Consider the following 16,084-nt stretch of genomic DNA (forward strand, 5'->3'; position numbering starts at 1 on the left):
CAGCTGCAACATGACCTCATGGGTCCAAAACTCAATCTCTCTATCAATAAATGCTAAGACACCATATGCCTTCTTAACAACCCTATCAATCTGGGTGGCAACTTTCAGGGATCTATGCATATGGACACTGAGATCTCTCTGCTCATCCACACTACCAAGAATCTTACCATTAGCCCAGTACTCCATGTTCCTGTTCTTTCCAAAGTGAATCACCTCACATTTTTCCATATTAAACTCCACTTGCTGTCTCTCAGCCCAGCTCTGCAGCTTATCTATGTCCCTCTATAACCTGCAGCATCCTTCAGCACTATCTGCAACTCCATTGACCTTAGTGTCATCTGCAAATTTACTAACCTATCCTTCTACGTCCTCATCCAGGTCATTTATAAAAATGACAAACAGCAGTGGCCCCAAACCAGATCCTTGTGGTACCCCACTAGTAACTGAGCTCCAGGATGAACATTTCCCATCAACCACCACCCTCTGTCTTCTTATAGCTAGCCGATTTCTGATCCAAACTACTAAATCACCCTCAAACCCATTCCTCTCTATTTTCTGCAATAGCCTACCATGGCAAACCTTATCAAATGCTTTACTGAAATTTATACACACCACATCAACTGCTTTACCCTCATCCACCTGTTTGGTCACCTTCTCAAAGAACTCCACAATGTTTGTGAGGCACAACCTACCCTTCACAAAACCGTGTTGACTATCCTTAGTCAAATTATTCCTTCCTCGATGACCATAAATCCTATCTCCTATAACCCTTTCCAACACTTTACCCAAAACTGAAGTAAGGCTCACTGGTCTATAATTAACAGATGTCTCTACTCCCCTTCTTGAACAAGGGAACATTTGCTATCCTCCAGTCTTCTGGCACTATTCCGAAAGGCAATGACAACATAAAGAGCAAAGCAATCTCCTCCCCAGCTTTCCAGTGAACCCTAGGATAAATCCCATCTGGCCCAGGGGACTTAACTATTTTCACACTTTCCATAGTTGCTAACACATCGTCCTTATGAACCTCAATCTCATCTAGTCTAACAACTTGTATCACAGTATTCTCCTCGACCATTGTCTTTTCCCTGTGTGAATACTAATGAAAAATAGTCATTTAGTGCCTCTCCTAGCTCTTTGGACTCTATGCACAACTTCCCACTACTGTTCTTGACTGGCCATAATCTTACTCAAGTCATTCTTTTATTCCTGACATACTTACAGAAAGCTTTAGGGTTTTCTTTGATCCTACCTGACAAAGACTTCTCATGTCCCCTCCCATCTTTTCTTAGCTCCCTCTTCAAGTCCTTCCTGGCTAACTTGCATCTCTCAAGTGCCCTAGCTGAGCCTTCAGGCCTCATCTTTACATAAGCCTCCCTCTTCCCCTTCACAAGAGATTCAACTTCTATAGTAAATCATGGTTCCCTTGCTTGACCAACTCCTCCCTATCCGACAGGTATATACTTATCAAGGAACGTAGTAGCTGTTCCTTGAATAAGCTCCACATTTCACTTTGCCCATCCCTGTAGTTTCCTTCCCCATCCTATGCATCCTAAATCTTGCCTAATCATCTCATAATTGCCTTTCCCCCAGCTATAATTCTTGTCTTGCAGTATCCCTTTCCATCGCTAAAGTAAATGTAACCAAAATGTGGTTGCTATCACCAAAGTGCTTACCACTTCCAAATCTAACACCTGGCCTGGTCATGACCCAGTACCAAATCCAATGTGGCTTCGCCTCTTGTTGGCCTATCTACATACTGTGTCAGGAAACCCTCTTACACACATTGGACCAAAACAGACGTATCTAAAGTCCCTGAACGTTTGCTCAGTTCTGTACTCAAAAATTAGGCAAGCACTCAATTCTCTACAACTAAAATAGATTCCTATCCCCTCCATTCCACCCAGCCTATTAACCATCGATACTGACGGAGCTCAACATCCATATAACAACTTTGGGGAATCATTGAGAAATTCATGAAACTGCCAAAATAAACCACCATTCAATCTCCACTAGAAAAAAAAACAATCTTCTCTAAACCACAGCCACTCTACAGAGGTAAATAAATAAATGGAATCTGTAATCATAAAATTGTCAAAATTGAAATCCATTTGAACATATTTCAAAAATATAATTTTGAGGAGCTCATAGCACTGTCAAACAGGGCCAACGTCAATAAAATAGCCTTCTTTCTGTGTTGTAGGGATTTATGATTCTAAGATACTTGCACATCACAAAAAGCATTGCAAACAATAATTCCACATACAAAACAGAAAGAGTTCATTCCCAACTCCTCGTCCTCTGAGCAAATTAGTTCCATTATGTGCTTTGTTCTAAGGTAGGACATTCCTCAGAGGACAGTTGCAGCTATGATGTATTTTCCAAATATTTAATGCCAAACTAGAAGCCTTCCACCACATCAAAACTAGTTGCAATCATTCATTGCCATACATGGCATAGTTTTCTATAAGCCCCATCAGATTTATCGGGTAATTTTTATTATTCTAAGCCCCTGCCAGAGAACACTGTAAAGAGGAAATATGCAAGTAGTCATGTAGTACATGTTGTTTCAGTCATTCACTTTGATGAAATGAAAATCATGGGTTGTTTGATCATAATTCACAAACCCCCTGCAATTCAAGAATTCCAGGTTACGAAACTATTCCAATCGCAGCTCTACAAAATCTTCCTAATTGAGTGAGTTTGGATGTTCCGAGAAGCATATTCACTGAACTAGAATTGAAAACAGAGTTGGTGGCCCATTGTAGGATCTGCCTGATTCTTCCTTTCCATTGATAGACATCATTGAGTGTGGGTAATGAATTCCACCCAAATTCTTCCCTGAGGAAACAATTAGGATTGACCGGCACATATTTTGAGAAAGTACTGAGGGTGTTGTAAACAAAATTATACTACTGTCAGAGTCACTCTCCCACCCAATCCCCAAATTATTTTGGGATCTTCTAATATATCTTTGGAGGACTTGTGGAGGAACCTCTGAAATTCAGGTCACCCTGTTCCTCATCCAGACTTGAAACTCAAATATCTCCATTCTCTGCCTCGTCTTCTGAGTAGGTACACCCTTTCAATGAGGCAAGTCAGAATTTGACCCACACGTCCCTTATTCAACCAAAATCTATAACTATCACTGCTTGAAGCCACAGAAAAACTACTGCCCTGTTAAAAAAAATCTTGCACTGAGCCAATGGTGCAAATGTATCCTTGAACAATTCTGAAGCTTTAACAATGTCATTTTTGAAATGTTGAAACAGAAAGTGTAATATTACAAAGAGTTAAGGTAACAAGGCAGAATTTTTATTTTACTGCGTTGGTCATAATTTATAGAAGCTTATAGATGTTCAATATATTTAAACCCAGTTGGGTTCTATAGTGTTTGTATCATTGTACTGCTTCATTACCATCCAGCCAGTGAAGTTAAACACCTACCTATTCCACTCCTGCCTCTTCATCAATTATAAAACAAAGATGGTTTTATTCCTAATGTCCTGTTTTCTGCATAGCAGAAGGTAAAAACTACCAAGCTGAATTTCAACTCTGAAACAACAGCATGCAACAGAACAATTCTGTACCAGATGTATATAGGTAATGTGTCTTTTCAATTTTTTTCAACACAGCAAAGAACTGGTAATGATTGGATCAACAGACTGTTAAGGGACTATAAAAGGTCCAATTCAGAACTGAAAGAAAAGAATCAGGAACAAAGTGGTGCAGGCACTATCTCTCCGTTTCACTGGAACCTTACTGTTCATTTTTAAATCATATCACATCATCAAAGAATCTCTACAGTATAGAAACAGACCATTCAGTCCATTGAGTCCACTCTGATGCTCTGAACAGCATCAGGCCCAGACCGCATATCCACCTACCCTATCCAAGGGACCTTGTATTTCCCATAGCCAATCCACCTAACCCACACATCATTGGACTATGGGAGGAAACTGGAGCACCCGAAGGAAGCCCACATAGACACGGGGAAAATTTGTAAACTCTACACAAACAGTCGTTTGAGGGTATAGCCAAATCCAGGTCCCAGGCACTGTGAGGCAGCAGTGCTAAGCACTGAGATACCATGCCACCTTTGTGCTGAAGGCAGGCATGTTGTGAAAAATTCCAGGATTTTGCATTTCCATGTTTGAATTTTTCCGAAGTTTTTTCCACACTGTCACAAATTCTTATCCAATTTAACAGTGAAAAAAGTAAAGTAAAGTATTCCACTAGAGAGTTCCTCGCATTGACCATACCGTCCTCATCCAATGCCTCTTTAATGCTATCGAGTTATCTGGGACTCCAGTAACCTGACACATTCTTATCTATCCAATCATAGCCTGCAGATCATCTGCAATCGCTTTTCTTTCTGTTTCTACACCATAGATTCTTGCAAATGAACAGAATCAATCCTTCACCCCTTCCCAGTTTTTAACCCTAAAAGCCGATTACATCAGAGGACACTGGTCATAATGCTATCAGGCAGGTCCAGTCGCCTGAGCTGAAAACAGAACTCTAGTTTACTACCGCGGGCCAAATGAGACAAGGTGACTTTGTCCTAGTACGTAGGGCAGCAGATCCCCAAAATCTGATGGCCTAACAGCACCACAGCTAGCTGGAGCTCCATTGGGGGATAAAGGTATATCAATAGCTGTATACCCTCCAAGATTGGCAAATGGGGTCTGGGGGTGCTAGGGCCAGGCAGATGGCCACTCTGCAGAGGTTGGACTGAGTGGTGTGATGGCTGCTGAGAACAGCCATGCTGCTGCAATCACCAAGAACACCTATTATCTTGGCTAATCTCCCACACTCAGTCCTCTGAAAACTGACTGCACCAAAACTTAGTCACTCGTCAACTCTGCTCCCCTGAGCTGATTCCCAGTTAAGCAATTTTAACTTTATTATCATGATTTCTAAATCCCTCTAAGGTCTTACTCTTCCCCATCTCTGTAATCCCATTCATCCTTACAACAGTCCAAGGTTATCTGCTGTTCTCCCATTCCGGCTTCTTGAACAATGCATTTTTAAAGGCAATGCTACTGCCAGCTAAGCCATCAGCTTCCACAGCCCTAAGCTCTGGAATCCCTTTTCCCAATCTCTCCAATGATTCACCCATTATTCTTCCTTTAAGACACTTCTTACACCTACCTATTTGAACAAGTGTTTGACTGTTCTCTCTCATGTCACATGAAGATGGTAAAAGTCAACTTTTTTTTGGTAATGCTTTGGAGAAGCAGTTTGAGACAATTTACTACATTAAAAATGCTATACAAGTTGTTGTTGTCAAATCCATTGTCGACCTTGCAAGTAGCACAAATAGCTTCTATTGCTTACAATGAGCTTAATGATTCTCATCATTGATTTTCAGAAATATTACAATGTGGATATTTCCAATCAATTTTTTTCCATCTTTCTCTGCTCCTCTCCAATAGCCTCTTATTATTGCTGGCATACTATTTCAAAAGGTACCAGCTAACTTCATCTGCTCAATTAAGTGATCTTTTTTTTTTACACAGGAGGTCACCCAGTGAGTACTGATCAGGTACTTCACATGGATTTCAAAGTTAAACCCAAACCAATCTTCAAATCATATGTGTACATTTTCAAAAGATTAGGACGTCATGAAAAAGTCAATGATGCACCTTAACCATGGCCCAGCTAAGATCAACTAACTCAACATGAACCAGAGATTGAACCTTGAACTGTGTGTCTGAGCACAGTGTATATTTAGGCAGAAGGATACTTTAGGCCAGCTCAGTTTATAGTTATTAGTCTTCATTATAATATTTTCCAATGAATAGATGCACAGACACATCATAGAACATCCTACTTTTAATTACATTTCAATTCCATTCAAAAGGAACTTCACACAACCTTGAAAATCTGCCAGAAGAACTTCTGACCACATGCAGCTTGGACTTTATACTTGCAGCAGAATGGAACAGAAGTAACAGGTCAGATAACTTAGCATGAACTTTCCAGCAAAATATATTTTGCAAAGCAAGTAGCACAAGATCCACACAAGGTTGACCAATGAATGAGCTCTATCAATATTTCATCAAATTTCCCAAATCAAAACAGAAATTGCTGGAGAAGCTCTGCAGGTCTGGCAACATCTGTGGAGGGTAATCAGAGTTAACGTTTTACATCGAGTGACCCTTCCTCAGACCCGAGGAAGGGTCACTTGATCAGAAATATTAACTCTGACTTCTCTCTACAGATGCTGCCAAACATACTGAACTTTTCCAGCAATTTCTGTTTATACTTCTGATTTACAGCATCCACAGCTCTTTCCATTTTCATCATATTTCACTTTCATTCTGGAATATTAAAAACAAAGTTTTCAAACATTCTCTGAACATAAACACTTTATATTTTTTAAAATATTATTTTATTTGAAAATAGATCAGTTCCACAATGAGAATGATAATCATAATTTTTGTGATGGCAACAATTCATGTCATTATATAGAAAAATATATTTCTCACCTTCCTCATCTGAGACATCCAGAATCTCGGTCATTGTCTCAGGTACATTCAGCTTGTGTTTTTCAGTTACCGTCTGCAATAAGCAGGAACAGAATTATAGGATTGTGTCAACTGTTTGCAAGAACTACCACTGGATGGCAGCAAACCAGCTATATCTGCAGTACTGACAGTATTTTGAAAGCTATTCCAATGTACAGCCAAACACACTTATGCCAATTAGATACCTAACTATTAAATCAATAAGTACTTATCAGCTTATTCAGAGGATAACTTTTTTTTCTGTTTAATGACTTCCTTCAATTTTCAGATTTGATTTGAAACTTGAACCACTTTTCCCTAAACCAATAACAATGGAAATCAATTAACAATAATACCAATAATATTGAAAACCTGACTACCAGTTGCCATGGTGGGGATGAATGGTAGGCATGAGCATTGCCTCACCTTTTCCCTGCAATGTCCCAAAATATATTTAGGGTATATGGAAGTTTATCAACAAACAGACTCCAAAAGAACATCATGGCCTAACTCAACCAATCTGGGTCTGGTCAGTCAGGCTTGTCATAATAAATACAACCCTAAAACTTTTGTTACTTAATGGTTATGAATCCTTTCACCAGGATAAAGTTACAATTTGATTTAAACAGATTCCACAGCGAATGGTATTGACCTGAATATTCATGCGTAACTGATATTATTATTTTTATTTAACTAAATTTCATATACTTGTGTCATTGTCTGAAACAAAAACACATAAAATTAGATATGAGTTAATTCAGGATGTTCAAAGAAAAGCATGAAGTAATTATTAGGAACAACAAAGACTAGTTAGTGATAATTTCGCACTAACCAGAACATTGGGCAGTACAGGCCTTTGGATCAATACAACTTGATCAGCAAAAAAAACCAGCAGCCAAATGAGGCTCTTATTGCACACAGCCTGTGTAACTCCTTACTGTATATTATTTTCAGGTAATGTAATGACAAATTCTATATTCACCAGCAGATATTTGAGATTATACATTCTCAATTATTTATTGCAGTTAAGTGGGTCATCTGTTACATTTATATTTGATTTCATTATCTAAATCCATATTCCTTTCTCTTTTTACTTTAGAAAAAGATCAAACAACAAGTGCATATCAATAAATGCAGAAAATTACAACAGAGATGCTTCTCTGTGATATTGTTCTCCTTATAATGCTTTGCTCATCATAGTGGGCACTGCTCAAGACTAAAAACGTAATTTTGCAATTTTGTTCAATATCTAGGAAGCAGATACCATAAAAAATTGTATTGACTCAGAAAGGGGTTATTTTATAGATTGTAGTTGCTGGCCCATATACTAAATTCTGACATTCACTGGGACATATCCCACACTCTCGGATTAATATTTTGCTTTGATTAACAGAAAGTCTTTTGTTTTATTCTGAAAGTGAATAACATTAGTTGTAAAGTTATATTTAAACTTGGCATATGCTTTACTTAATTCTAATGTAATAATAGTTGCAATACCTAGGCAGAGTGTAAATGATTATGATTTCCTAAAGTTTAAACTCTATTGCTTCTGTTACATAATTCGAGATTCTATGAGCATTATTGTTTAGAGTTCTGCATTTGTTGAATAAACTGTGCAGCCAGTTTATGAAAAGCTGAAGTCTTCACCAATCTCATCTTAGCTATCTCCACGAGCCCAAATGTCAGCATTTTTCTTCATATGTTCAGTGCTTTATGCTCTGAGTAAATTTAATCTGCCATTGTATTGTCAACTTGTATATTTCTCTTATGCCCTCTGAAACAAGCTAGCAGGTCACTTAACTCTATGGAAATTAAGGATGGGTAACACATTCTTCCCATTTGAAGATTACAGCTAAGAAAATAATTTTCCCACTTACTTTACTTTTTTAAATTCTATTTTCTGTTATTCTTGTTTTACTATTGTACATGCGCAGCATTATTCCTATTCAATAGGTCCGCTTGTCTGCTACTGAAACGTTCATTCAGTTTACTTTAGTCCATCACTCATTCCGCTCATTTATAAGTTTTTTTTAATGTATACTTGACTCCTTCTATTTTATATTTTGAGTTACTGGTTCATATTAAACTGAGTCATTTTGTGAACACTAACATCCAAAACTTCAACTTCTTTTATGTGTCAAGGTCATTTACATATTCCAGGTTAAGATGAGCTTTGTGTCTCAAAAGGTGCAACGTTATACTTATTCACAAAACATTACATTAATCTGACTCTACACTATTTGGATAATTGGCTGTTTGAAGCCACCTATTAAAATCATTTCTATGTTCTCATACATCCAATCTCTCTATTCACAACAAACTGTCTTCATTTTTTTGCTCATCCAGTGGTCTATAATACATCATTTAAGAAAAAGAGATACCCATCCAGAATAATTAGTTGTGTATCTTTCTGCAGTGTGGCCGGCTATTCTTTCACTCCAATTTGTGGCCCCTTCACTAAGGATGCTAGGAATGCAAGGTGAGTGCCTGACATTAATGAATGAACCACTAGAATTTGGGAAACTGAGATCCTGGAAATGACCCCCCAACTCAGTTGAACATCGACCTAGTCTTTAAAATCAGGTTCACAAAAAAACTGTGCAATTTCAGCAGCAATTTGTGTCTGACAATCAATTAATTTGTAAATTTGTTTATTGGTTTTGTTTCAATAACCATACTGTAAATTAACATGATTTTTCTTTCCTTATTGCATCAATTTATCTAAGGGTTCTACTGCAATAGACTGTGAAGTAGATTGGCTCATATTTTGTTCTATTAAAAATACATGCCGTTGATGGAATCAGCTCCGTATGAGAATTCAGATTTTCCTCACATTGCAGAATGAGTGTAATCACAGATGTCTCATCAGCAATACCAAACAGTAATATATTAAAAATAACAACCTTGTGTCTCTGGTGTCATATTTTGTTCAATAATTTAATATTTAATCCGATCTGTGGCAGTGCAAAGGTTTATAACTTCAGCTTGTAAAGAATACTGCAAAATAAAAATCAAATCCACTCTTAAAATTCTAAAACCATCCCAGGAATATTGATGAGATTTCCCTTCAGGGATGTACTCACTGTTGTAGTGGTGGTGACTTCTTCTGTGACAACCTTCAAGGTGTCAACCACAGAGATATATCCAAGACGTTTGGCAATTGCTAAGGCAGTGTTACCATTCTGCAAAGATAGATTTGGGTTAATTTATTAGTTTTATCAGGACTTTGAGACAGCTGATGACCCACAAACAGTGATCAATAAATCCTAAAAGTATATTCATTGAAACTTTTCATTTATCATAGCTACTTGAATCATGCAGAATGGCTTCACTGCTATTCGCTGACAAGACCTTTTCTACGTCATAAAACTTCCAATAATTTGGAGAGGTGTTTATTATTAACGGCCAAATAAACATGTGATCATTTCCACAGTTCTTTTATACCAAAAACTGACCCTATTGGCATGGTTTAAATAAAATGATGATACAAGGTGTATATATTTAAAGACAGCTTACACTGAAATGGATGATAAAAAAAAAAATCAATAAATCGTGAGCTTCTGGGGTGAGAACAGTAATTAGCACTATTACCTATGATCTTTACTGATGCATTTGCCTTCTGCACACAGAATCTGCCAGCTACTCTACCAAGCAAAGAGATATACTTACTGCAGTGATGGCATTGGCTCTGGCTCCGTGCTGAAGGAGGACATTGATGATATGGGTATGACCCTGTTGTGCTGCCTGATGCAAAGGTGTATATCCATTCTGAATATTAAGCCAGATTCATTCAGGATTCAGGAGCATTAAAGTAACAGGAAAAAAATGGCACAAATGAGAAATCTGATTGCTTGTCATTAGCATAGTATTGAAAAAGTGATTTCAGAAAGATTTCTCAATGGTGAGAAAGTCATCTTGAAATGTTAAGACACAACAGAGCTTTTGAAAAAATGTGTAGAGACTTCTGTCTAAGAATATTTGATGAATTTCTAGCAACGCATCTTGTAGAAAATATGCAAAGCTGCTACTCAATGTTGTTGGTGGAGTGACTAAATGTTTGTGCCAATCAAATGTACTGCTTTGTCCTGGATGGTGTAAAGCTTCTTGAATGTTGTTGGAGCCGCGCTCATCCAGGCAAGTGGGGAGTATTCCATCACCGTCCTGACGTGTGCCTTGTAGATTGTGGACAAGCTTTGGACAGTCATAAGGCTTAGCCTCTTACCTGCTGTTGTAGCCACTGTTAATGGCAACCACCACCACCCACCCACCGCCCACACCCACCACCCCGCCCCCCTCCCCCGGTGTCGTGTGGTTGAAGATTCCCAGATGGAAGATGACGATGGCAGATTTCCTTCTCTGAATACATTAGTGAACAGATGGGTGTTTTGAGAACAATGGTTTGATGGTCATCATTAGACTCTTAATTCCAGATGTTTATTGAATTCAAATTCTACCATGTGCCAGGGCAGGATTCAAACCTGAGTTTTGGATTAAAAGTGTAGCAATAATACTACTAAGACACACGCACGCGTGCACACACACTCACCCACTCCCCCAGCTTCCCGCCTCCCCCAGTTGCTAGGATACTAAGACTCAATTGGAATGGCACCCAAGAAAGTAACACCTTCATGAGAAAAATGAGGAAAAAAAATTGTGACAGAGTTGGGGAAAGAGACAGCATTATACTTGGGCAGAAAGAGGCGTTAGAAAATGTGACATGTTTGCTCATGGCCTTCTATCTCTTGGATTATGTGGGTCATTAAAGCATATGAGGTTAAGGGGTAACCTTATAGAAGTTTATAAAATCATGAGGGACATGGATAAGGTGAATAGCAAGGGTCTTTTTCCTATGATGGGGGTCAAAACTAGGGGACATATTTTTAAGGTGAAAGGAGAAAATTTTAAAAAGAACATGAGGGGCAATGTTTTTTCACACAGACATTCAGGTGTGGAATGAACTGCCAGAGGAAGTGGTGGATGCAGGTACAGCTATCACATTTAAAAGATATTTGGATAAATACATAACTAGGAAAGATTTGAAGGGATATGGGCCAAACACAGGCAAGTGGGAGTAGTTAGTTTGGGAACATAGTTAGCATGGACTAATTGGACCAAAGGGTCAGTTTCCATGCTGTATGACTCTATGATACATAATAGTTACTTCTTATGAGTCTAAGGAGAAATCAGTGGAGGAGACAGGGATCTTGATTCAGAGTTGATAGACAATGAGATCCTCACTGCCTCTTTGAGAGATATCACATGTCATTTGTGCACTAAACAGGACAGTGGTGAGACTTACCCAGGATCAAGAAGCCCAGAGGCAGAAGCCTAACTGGGCAGCTCAACTGAACGATAGCGCCACGAGCACAGCAGATCAGGGGGATAACTGTAAGAACAGGCAGAGTGGATCTCACCAGACCACGTCCTTTCTAATGATGAGGTCCTCAATCAGGAACCAAGTGCCTTTGAACAAGCAACCTTCCTTCCCTCACAATTCCAACAGCATACAAGCAATACCCCCACTACCACTGGTTAATAATAGCAGCAGTAGGATGAAGCCCTCACAAGGGCATTACTGCCCTCTTAGGGCTTGAATGGTGAGGGGGCAGGAAGACCATCCCATTGATGCACAGCTTTAACCAGTGCGTAGAAAGAAAATCAGTACAGTCCTCATCCATCATGCTCCCAGCTTAATTAAAGATGATTGAGATTTAGCTGGTGCCAACAGAAAATGGCAAGGCTAGTGTCTTCCCATCTCACTGCACTGGGATTGATGTCCTGATCACCATGAGCTTTATGATGTCTCAGCTGCTTTTTCTATGTCTTGGATTGAAGCAGTTCACACCCCAGGGACAGCCAGTTCCCTGAGCAGTCGGCTGCATGTGTCTGAAACTCCCCCTCCACATCCTTCTGATATCCCTTACTAGAAATGGAGAATGCCTGTCAATTGCTGGTTCCCATGTCATAAGGCCAGTGGGCTCTATGAAAATGTATGGGATGGGAACTCATATTTGATCCTGAGATCAGATTCCTGAAGCTCACAGGACATTTCAGCTCTTTTTTCTAATCCCCTCCAAAGATTCTCTTGTCACAGATACCATCTCAATCCTGGAAACTTGCTTAATTCAATCCAGAGCTGAACATTTAATTCCATATTCTTCCAATTCAATTACAAACTTGACTCGTTTCTCTCCATTTCTCACCTACATTAAAGCCAATATTCCCTCTAAATGTATTTAGGAAAGCACAGGTAATTTTAGTATTTTGCTGTTCCACACATATAGTCATTCAAAGGGCTGACCTGTGAACAGTGCATACAGGGACTCTCAGGTCTGTCCAAGGCCATACGATGGTACAGCTGGGGGAAATACTCATTGAAGTCCCTATCTGTAACTTTGTACAGGCAGATTTCTCTAGACTTAGAAGATTCTCAGGCATTGATCAACGTTGGTGTTCTGGCCTGGACGGTGACGAAGTTCCAGCCCAACATGAGCAATTTTCAATGAAATGGTCAAATAATGGGCCACTTACACATGTACTGACATTTTGCAATATTGCAGACAGGTCGTCCAATGATAGAGAGATCCCCCCAACCCTAGAGAAGTAGCTCTATTAATACAGAGACTGTGAAGGTGCTCCAAATAGAGGCATCCTATGAATACTTCTGAACCTACCCACAAGACAATTAGTGATTATAGCTATGCCTCTTTGATCCCTAAGGCTTTAGAATAAAGAGCCACTGAAGGCTCCTCTGCACTGCTTTCAGGAGAACACCTTCACTCACCTGCCAGGTCTTAGCAGTCGCTCAATTACTGAAGGGCAGACCCCAACAACAATTTACAACAAATTGAGCTTCTAATTGCATACCTAGTGCTGGCGGATAGGCAACCGGTATGCTCTTGCCTCTACTCAGGGGTGGAAACAGAATAAGATAGTTTCCTATTGCGGGCTTCTCTTAAATTGCTCCCAGTCAGGACTTAAGACTGCATCCAAGCGACTGTGAAGACTCCAATCTGTGGGTCAGTTGTCCCCGTTCCTATGCTGTTTCATATTGTATCACTTAATACTGACCAAATATTGACTAGGAGGCATAGTAAAGTTCTAGGGATAGGGAAATTTACATGACAAACACAAAACTGGTTATGATTGTTGGAAGCCAATCAGTGAAAGCCAATCATTACAATACTATTGAAATTCCTCAGAGCAAATCAATGTTTAAGTTTTAAACAATGTCAGACTTGAGATTATCCAAGGACACCGTACATTGTCTACCTCCATTCCCAACTCCTGTTAATACAGTAGATCTTGCCAGCCCACAAGAGAATCTGGTCCTGGCTGCTTGATTTAATAACCACCCACTGCATTGTGGCTTCACTATTTTTAAATGTTATTGGCACACCTCTGGAGTGAGACCTGAACCTCACCTTTTGACTCAGAGTTAGGGATACTTAGCACAGTCCCACAGTCCTGGATATTTGAAATCAATCTCTTCAGTAATACTATGACACACCTCTGAAACAAGTGGGACTTTAACACAGCCTGGAGAAAGTGAGGACTGCTGATGCTGGAGATCAGAGCTTAAAAATGTGTTGCTGGAAATGCACAGCAGGTCAGGCAGCAAAGGAACAGGAGAATCGACATTTCGGGCATAAGGTTCCTGAAGAAGGGCTTATACCAGAAATGTCGATTCTCCTGTTCTTTTGATGCTGCCTGACCTGCTGAGCTTTTCCAGCAACACATTTTTAAGCTTTAACACAGCCCGCCTAGCTCAGAGACAGGGACTCTACCATCGCACCACAACAGATTGATTGGCTTCATTATGTTTTGTGTACAATACAACGGCGCAATTCACTAGGTATCGTCTAACAGCAGCTCCCAGCCCTGTGAGTGCACACATCAAGAGATTAGCAAAAAGATCATGGAAGCAGCATAAAGTCCAAATTCCCCTCCAAGACACAAACCACTCTGATTTGTATTCATATTCCTGTTCCTTCACCACTGCTGTATCAAAATCATACAATTCTGGATCCAATATTACAATACAAAATCTATTATGACTGCATCTGCCGCAGTGAATGACCATCCTCTTTTCTGGGCAATTAAAAATTGTCAAATAGTGATTTTAAACAAATAAAGACTTGTCAGTGTCATCTGCATCTCAGCAACAAGTGTTCAAAAAGATTATGTTTTGTGAAGAAAAATTACTCTTGGTGTTACCTTGGTTTTGGCATTAACATTGGAACCATGCTGCAGGAGGAAATTGACCATCTTAACATTTCCATAGTGACAAGCCACAATCAGTGGAGTGTAGCCAACCTGAAAAAGGAAAGTATTAGTCAGAATGCAGCTACAGGGATTCTGAAATATAAAATTACAGGAAAAAGGGAAAAGGATGAACCATTTTCAATCAGCATACTATAATTCTAATAACTTATAATGGGAACAAAGAGGTAGTAGGCTAATTAAATAGATACTTTGATTCTGCCTTCGCCACAGAGAACACAAGTAATGTCCCAAAAATATTGGGGAACACAGGGTCAAGAGAGAGGGAGGAACTGAAGGAAATCAGAAACTCAAGAAAATGGTTTTTGTGAAATTGTTGGGATTACAGGCTGATAAATACCTAGGGCCTGATTATCTATATCCCAGAGTTCTTAAAAATGTAGCCCTAGAAATAATGGATGCACTTGTGCATAACGTTTAAGATTCTATAGAGTCTGGGACATTTCCTACAGATTGAAAGTTTGCTAATGTAACCCAACAATTTTTTTTAAAAAAGGAGTTAGGAAGAAAACAAATACTGCTGGACTGGTTAGCCTCACATCGAGAGTGGAAAAGATGCTACAGTCGATTATAGAAGATTAAAAAGCACAGCACTTGGAAACAATGACAAGATTAGACAGAGTCAGCATGGATTTATGAAAGGAAAATTATATTTGATAAATTTAGTGGGATTTTCCAAGATATAACTTCTGTAGTTGATAAGGAGGACCCAGTAAATGCAGTTTACTTGGACTTGCAGAAGGCATTTGAAAAAGGTCCTGCATAAGAGATTAGTATCAAAGTGCACAGGATTGGAGAGTATACTAATATGAATACAAAACTGATAGACAAAAGAACAAATGATAATAAATGAGTCTTTTTGCTGAGTAGCAAGCAGTAGTGTATTCAAAAGATCAGAGCTTGGACCCAGCTTTTCACAATATATATTAATTATTTAGATGAGGGAATTAAATAGTAATATCCCCATGTTTGCAGATGACACAAACCAGGGAGGGGGAGGGGGCAGGGTGAGCTGTGAGGAGGATGCAGAGCTATTTCAGTGTGATTTGGTCAAGTTGAGTGAGTGGGAAAATACAGGTGAGGTATAATGTGGATAAATGTGATCTTATACTCGTTAATAGCAAAAACAGAAAAGTAGATTATTATCTGAATGGTGATAGATTAGGAAAGGGGAAGGTACAATGAGACCTGGGTATCATTTTATACCAGTTTCTGAAAGTAAGCAGGCTGGAGCAGCAGATGATAAAGAAGCCCTTCGTAGGGAGAAGTTTCAAGTACAGGAGCACAGA

General features: G+C 39.2%; 1 protein-coding gene across 34 annotated transcripts in view; it reads right to left on the minus strand.

Annotated features, from left to right (window-relative positions):
* The window catches only part of ank2b (ankyrin 2b, neuronal), an 892,118-nt gene that overhangs the window by 137,032 nt on the left and 739,002 nt on the right, over nt 1-16,084 (minus strand). For all 34 annotated transcript variants that reach the window (XM_043697402.1, XM_043697316.1, XM_043697278.1 and 31 more), the window contains 4 exons: nt 14,730-14,828; nt 10,182-10,280; nt 9,596-9,694; nt 6,495-6,567 (listed from right to left, as the gene is read on the minus strand). In XM_043697402.1, coding sequence (XP_043553337.1) covers nt 6,495-6,567; nt 9,596-9,694; nt 10,182-10,280; nt 14,730-14,828 — 370 coding nt within the window. The remainder of the gene's footprint in view (nt 1-6,494; nt 6,568-9,595; nt 9,695-10,181; nt 10,281-14,729; nt 14,829-16,084) is intronic.

Source organism: Chiloscyllium plagiosum, chromosome 1, assembly GCF_004010195.1.
Source record: "Chiloscyllium plagiosum isolate BGI_BamShark_2017 chromosome 1, ASM401019v2, whole genome shotgun sequence".
NCBI classification, from domain to species: domain Eukaryota; kingdom Metazoa; phylum Chordata; class Chondrichthyes; order Orectolobiformes; family Hemiscylliidae; genus Chiloscyllium; species Chiloscyllium plagiosum.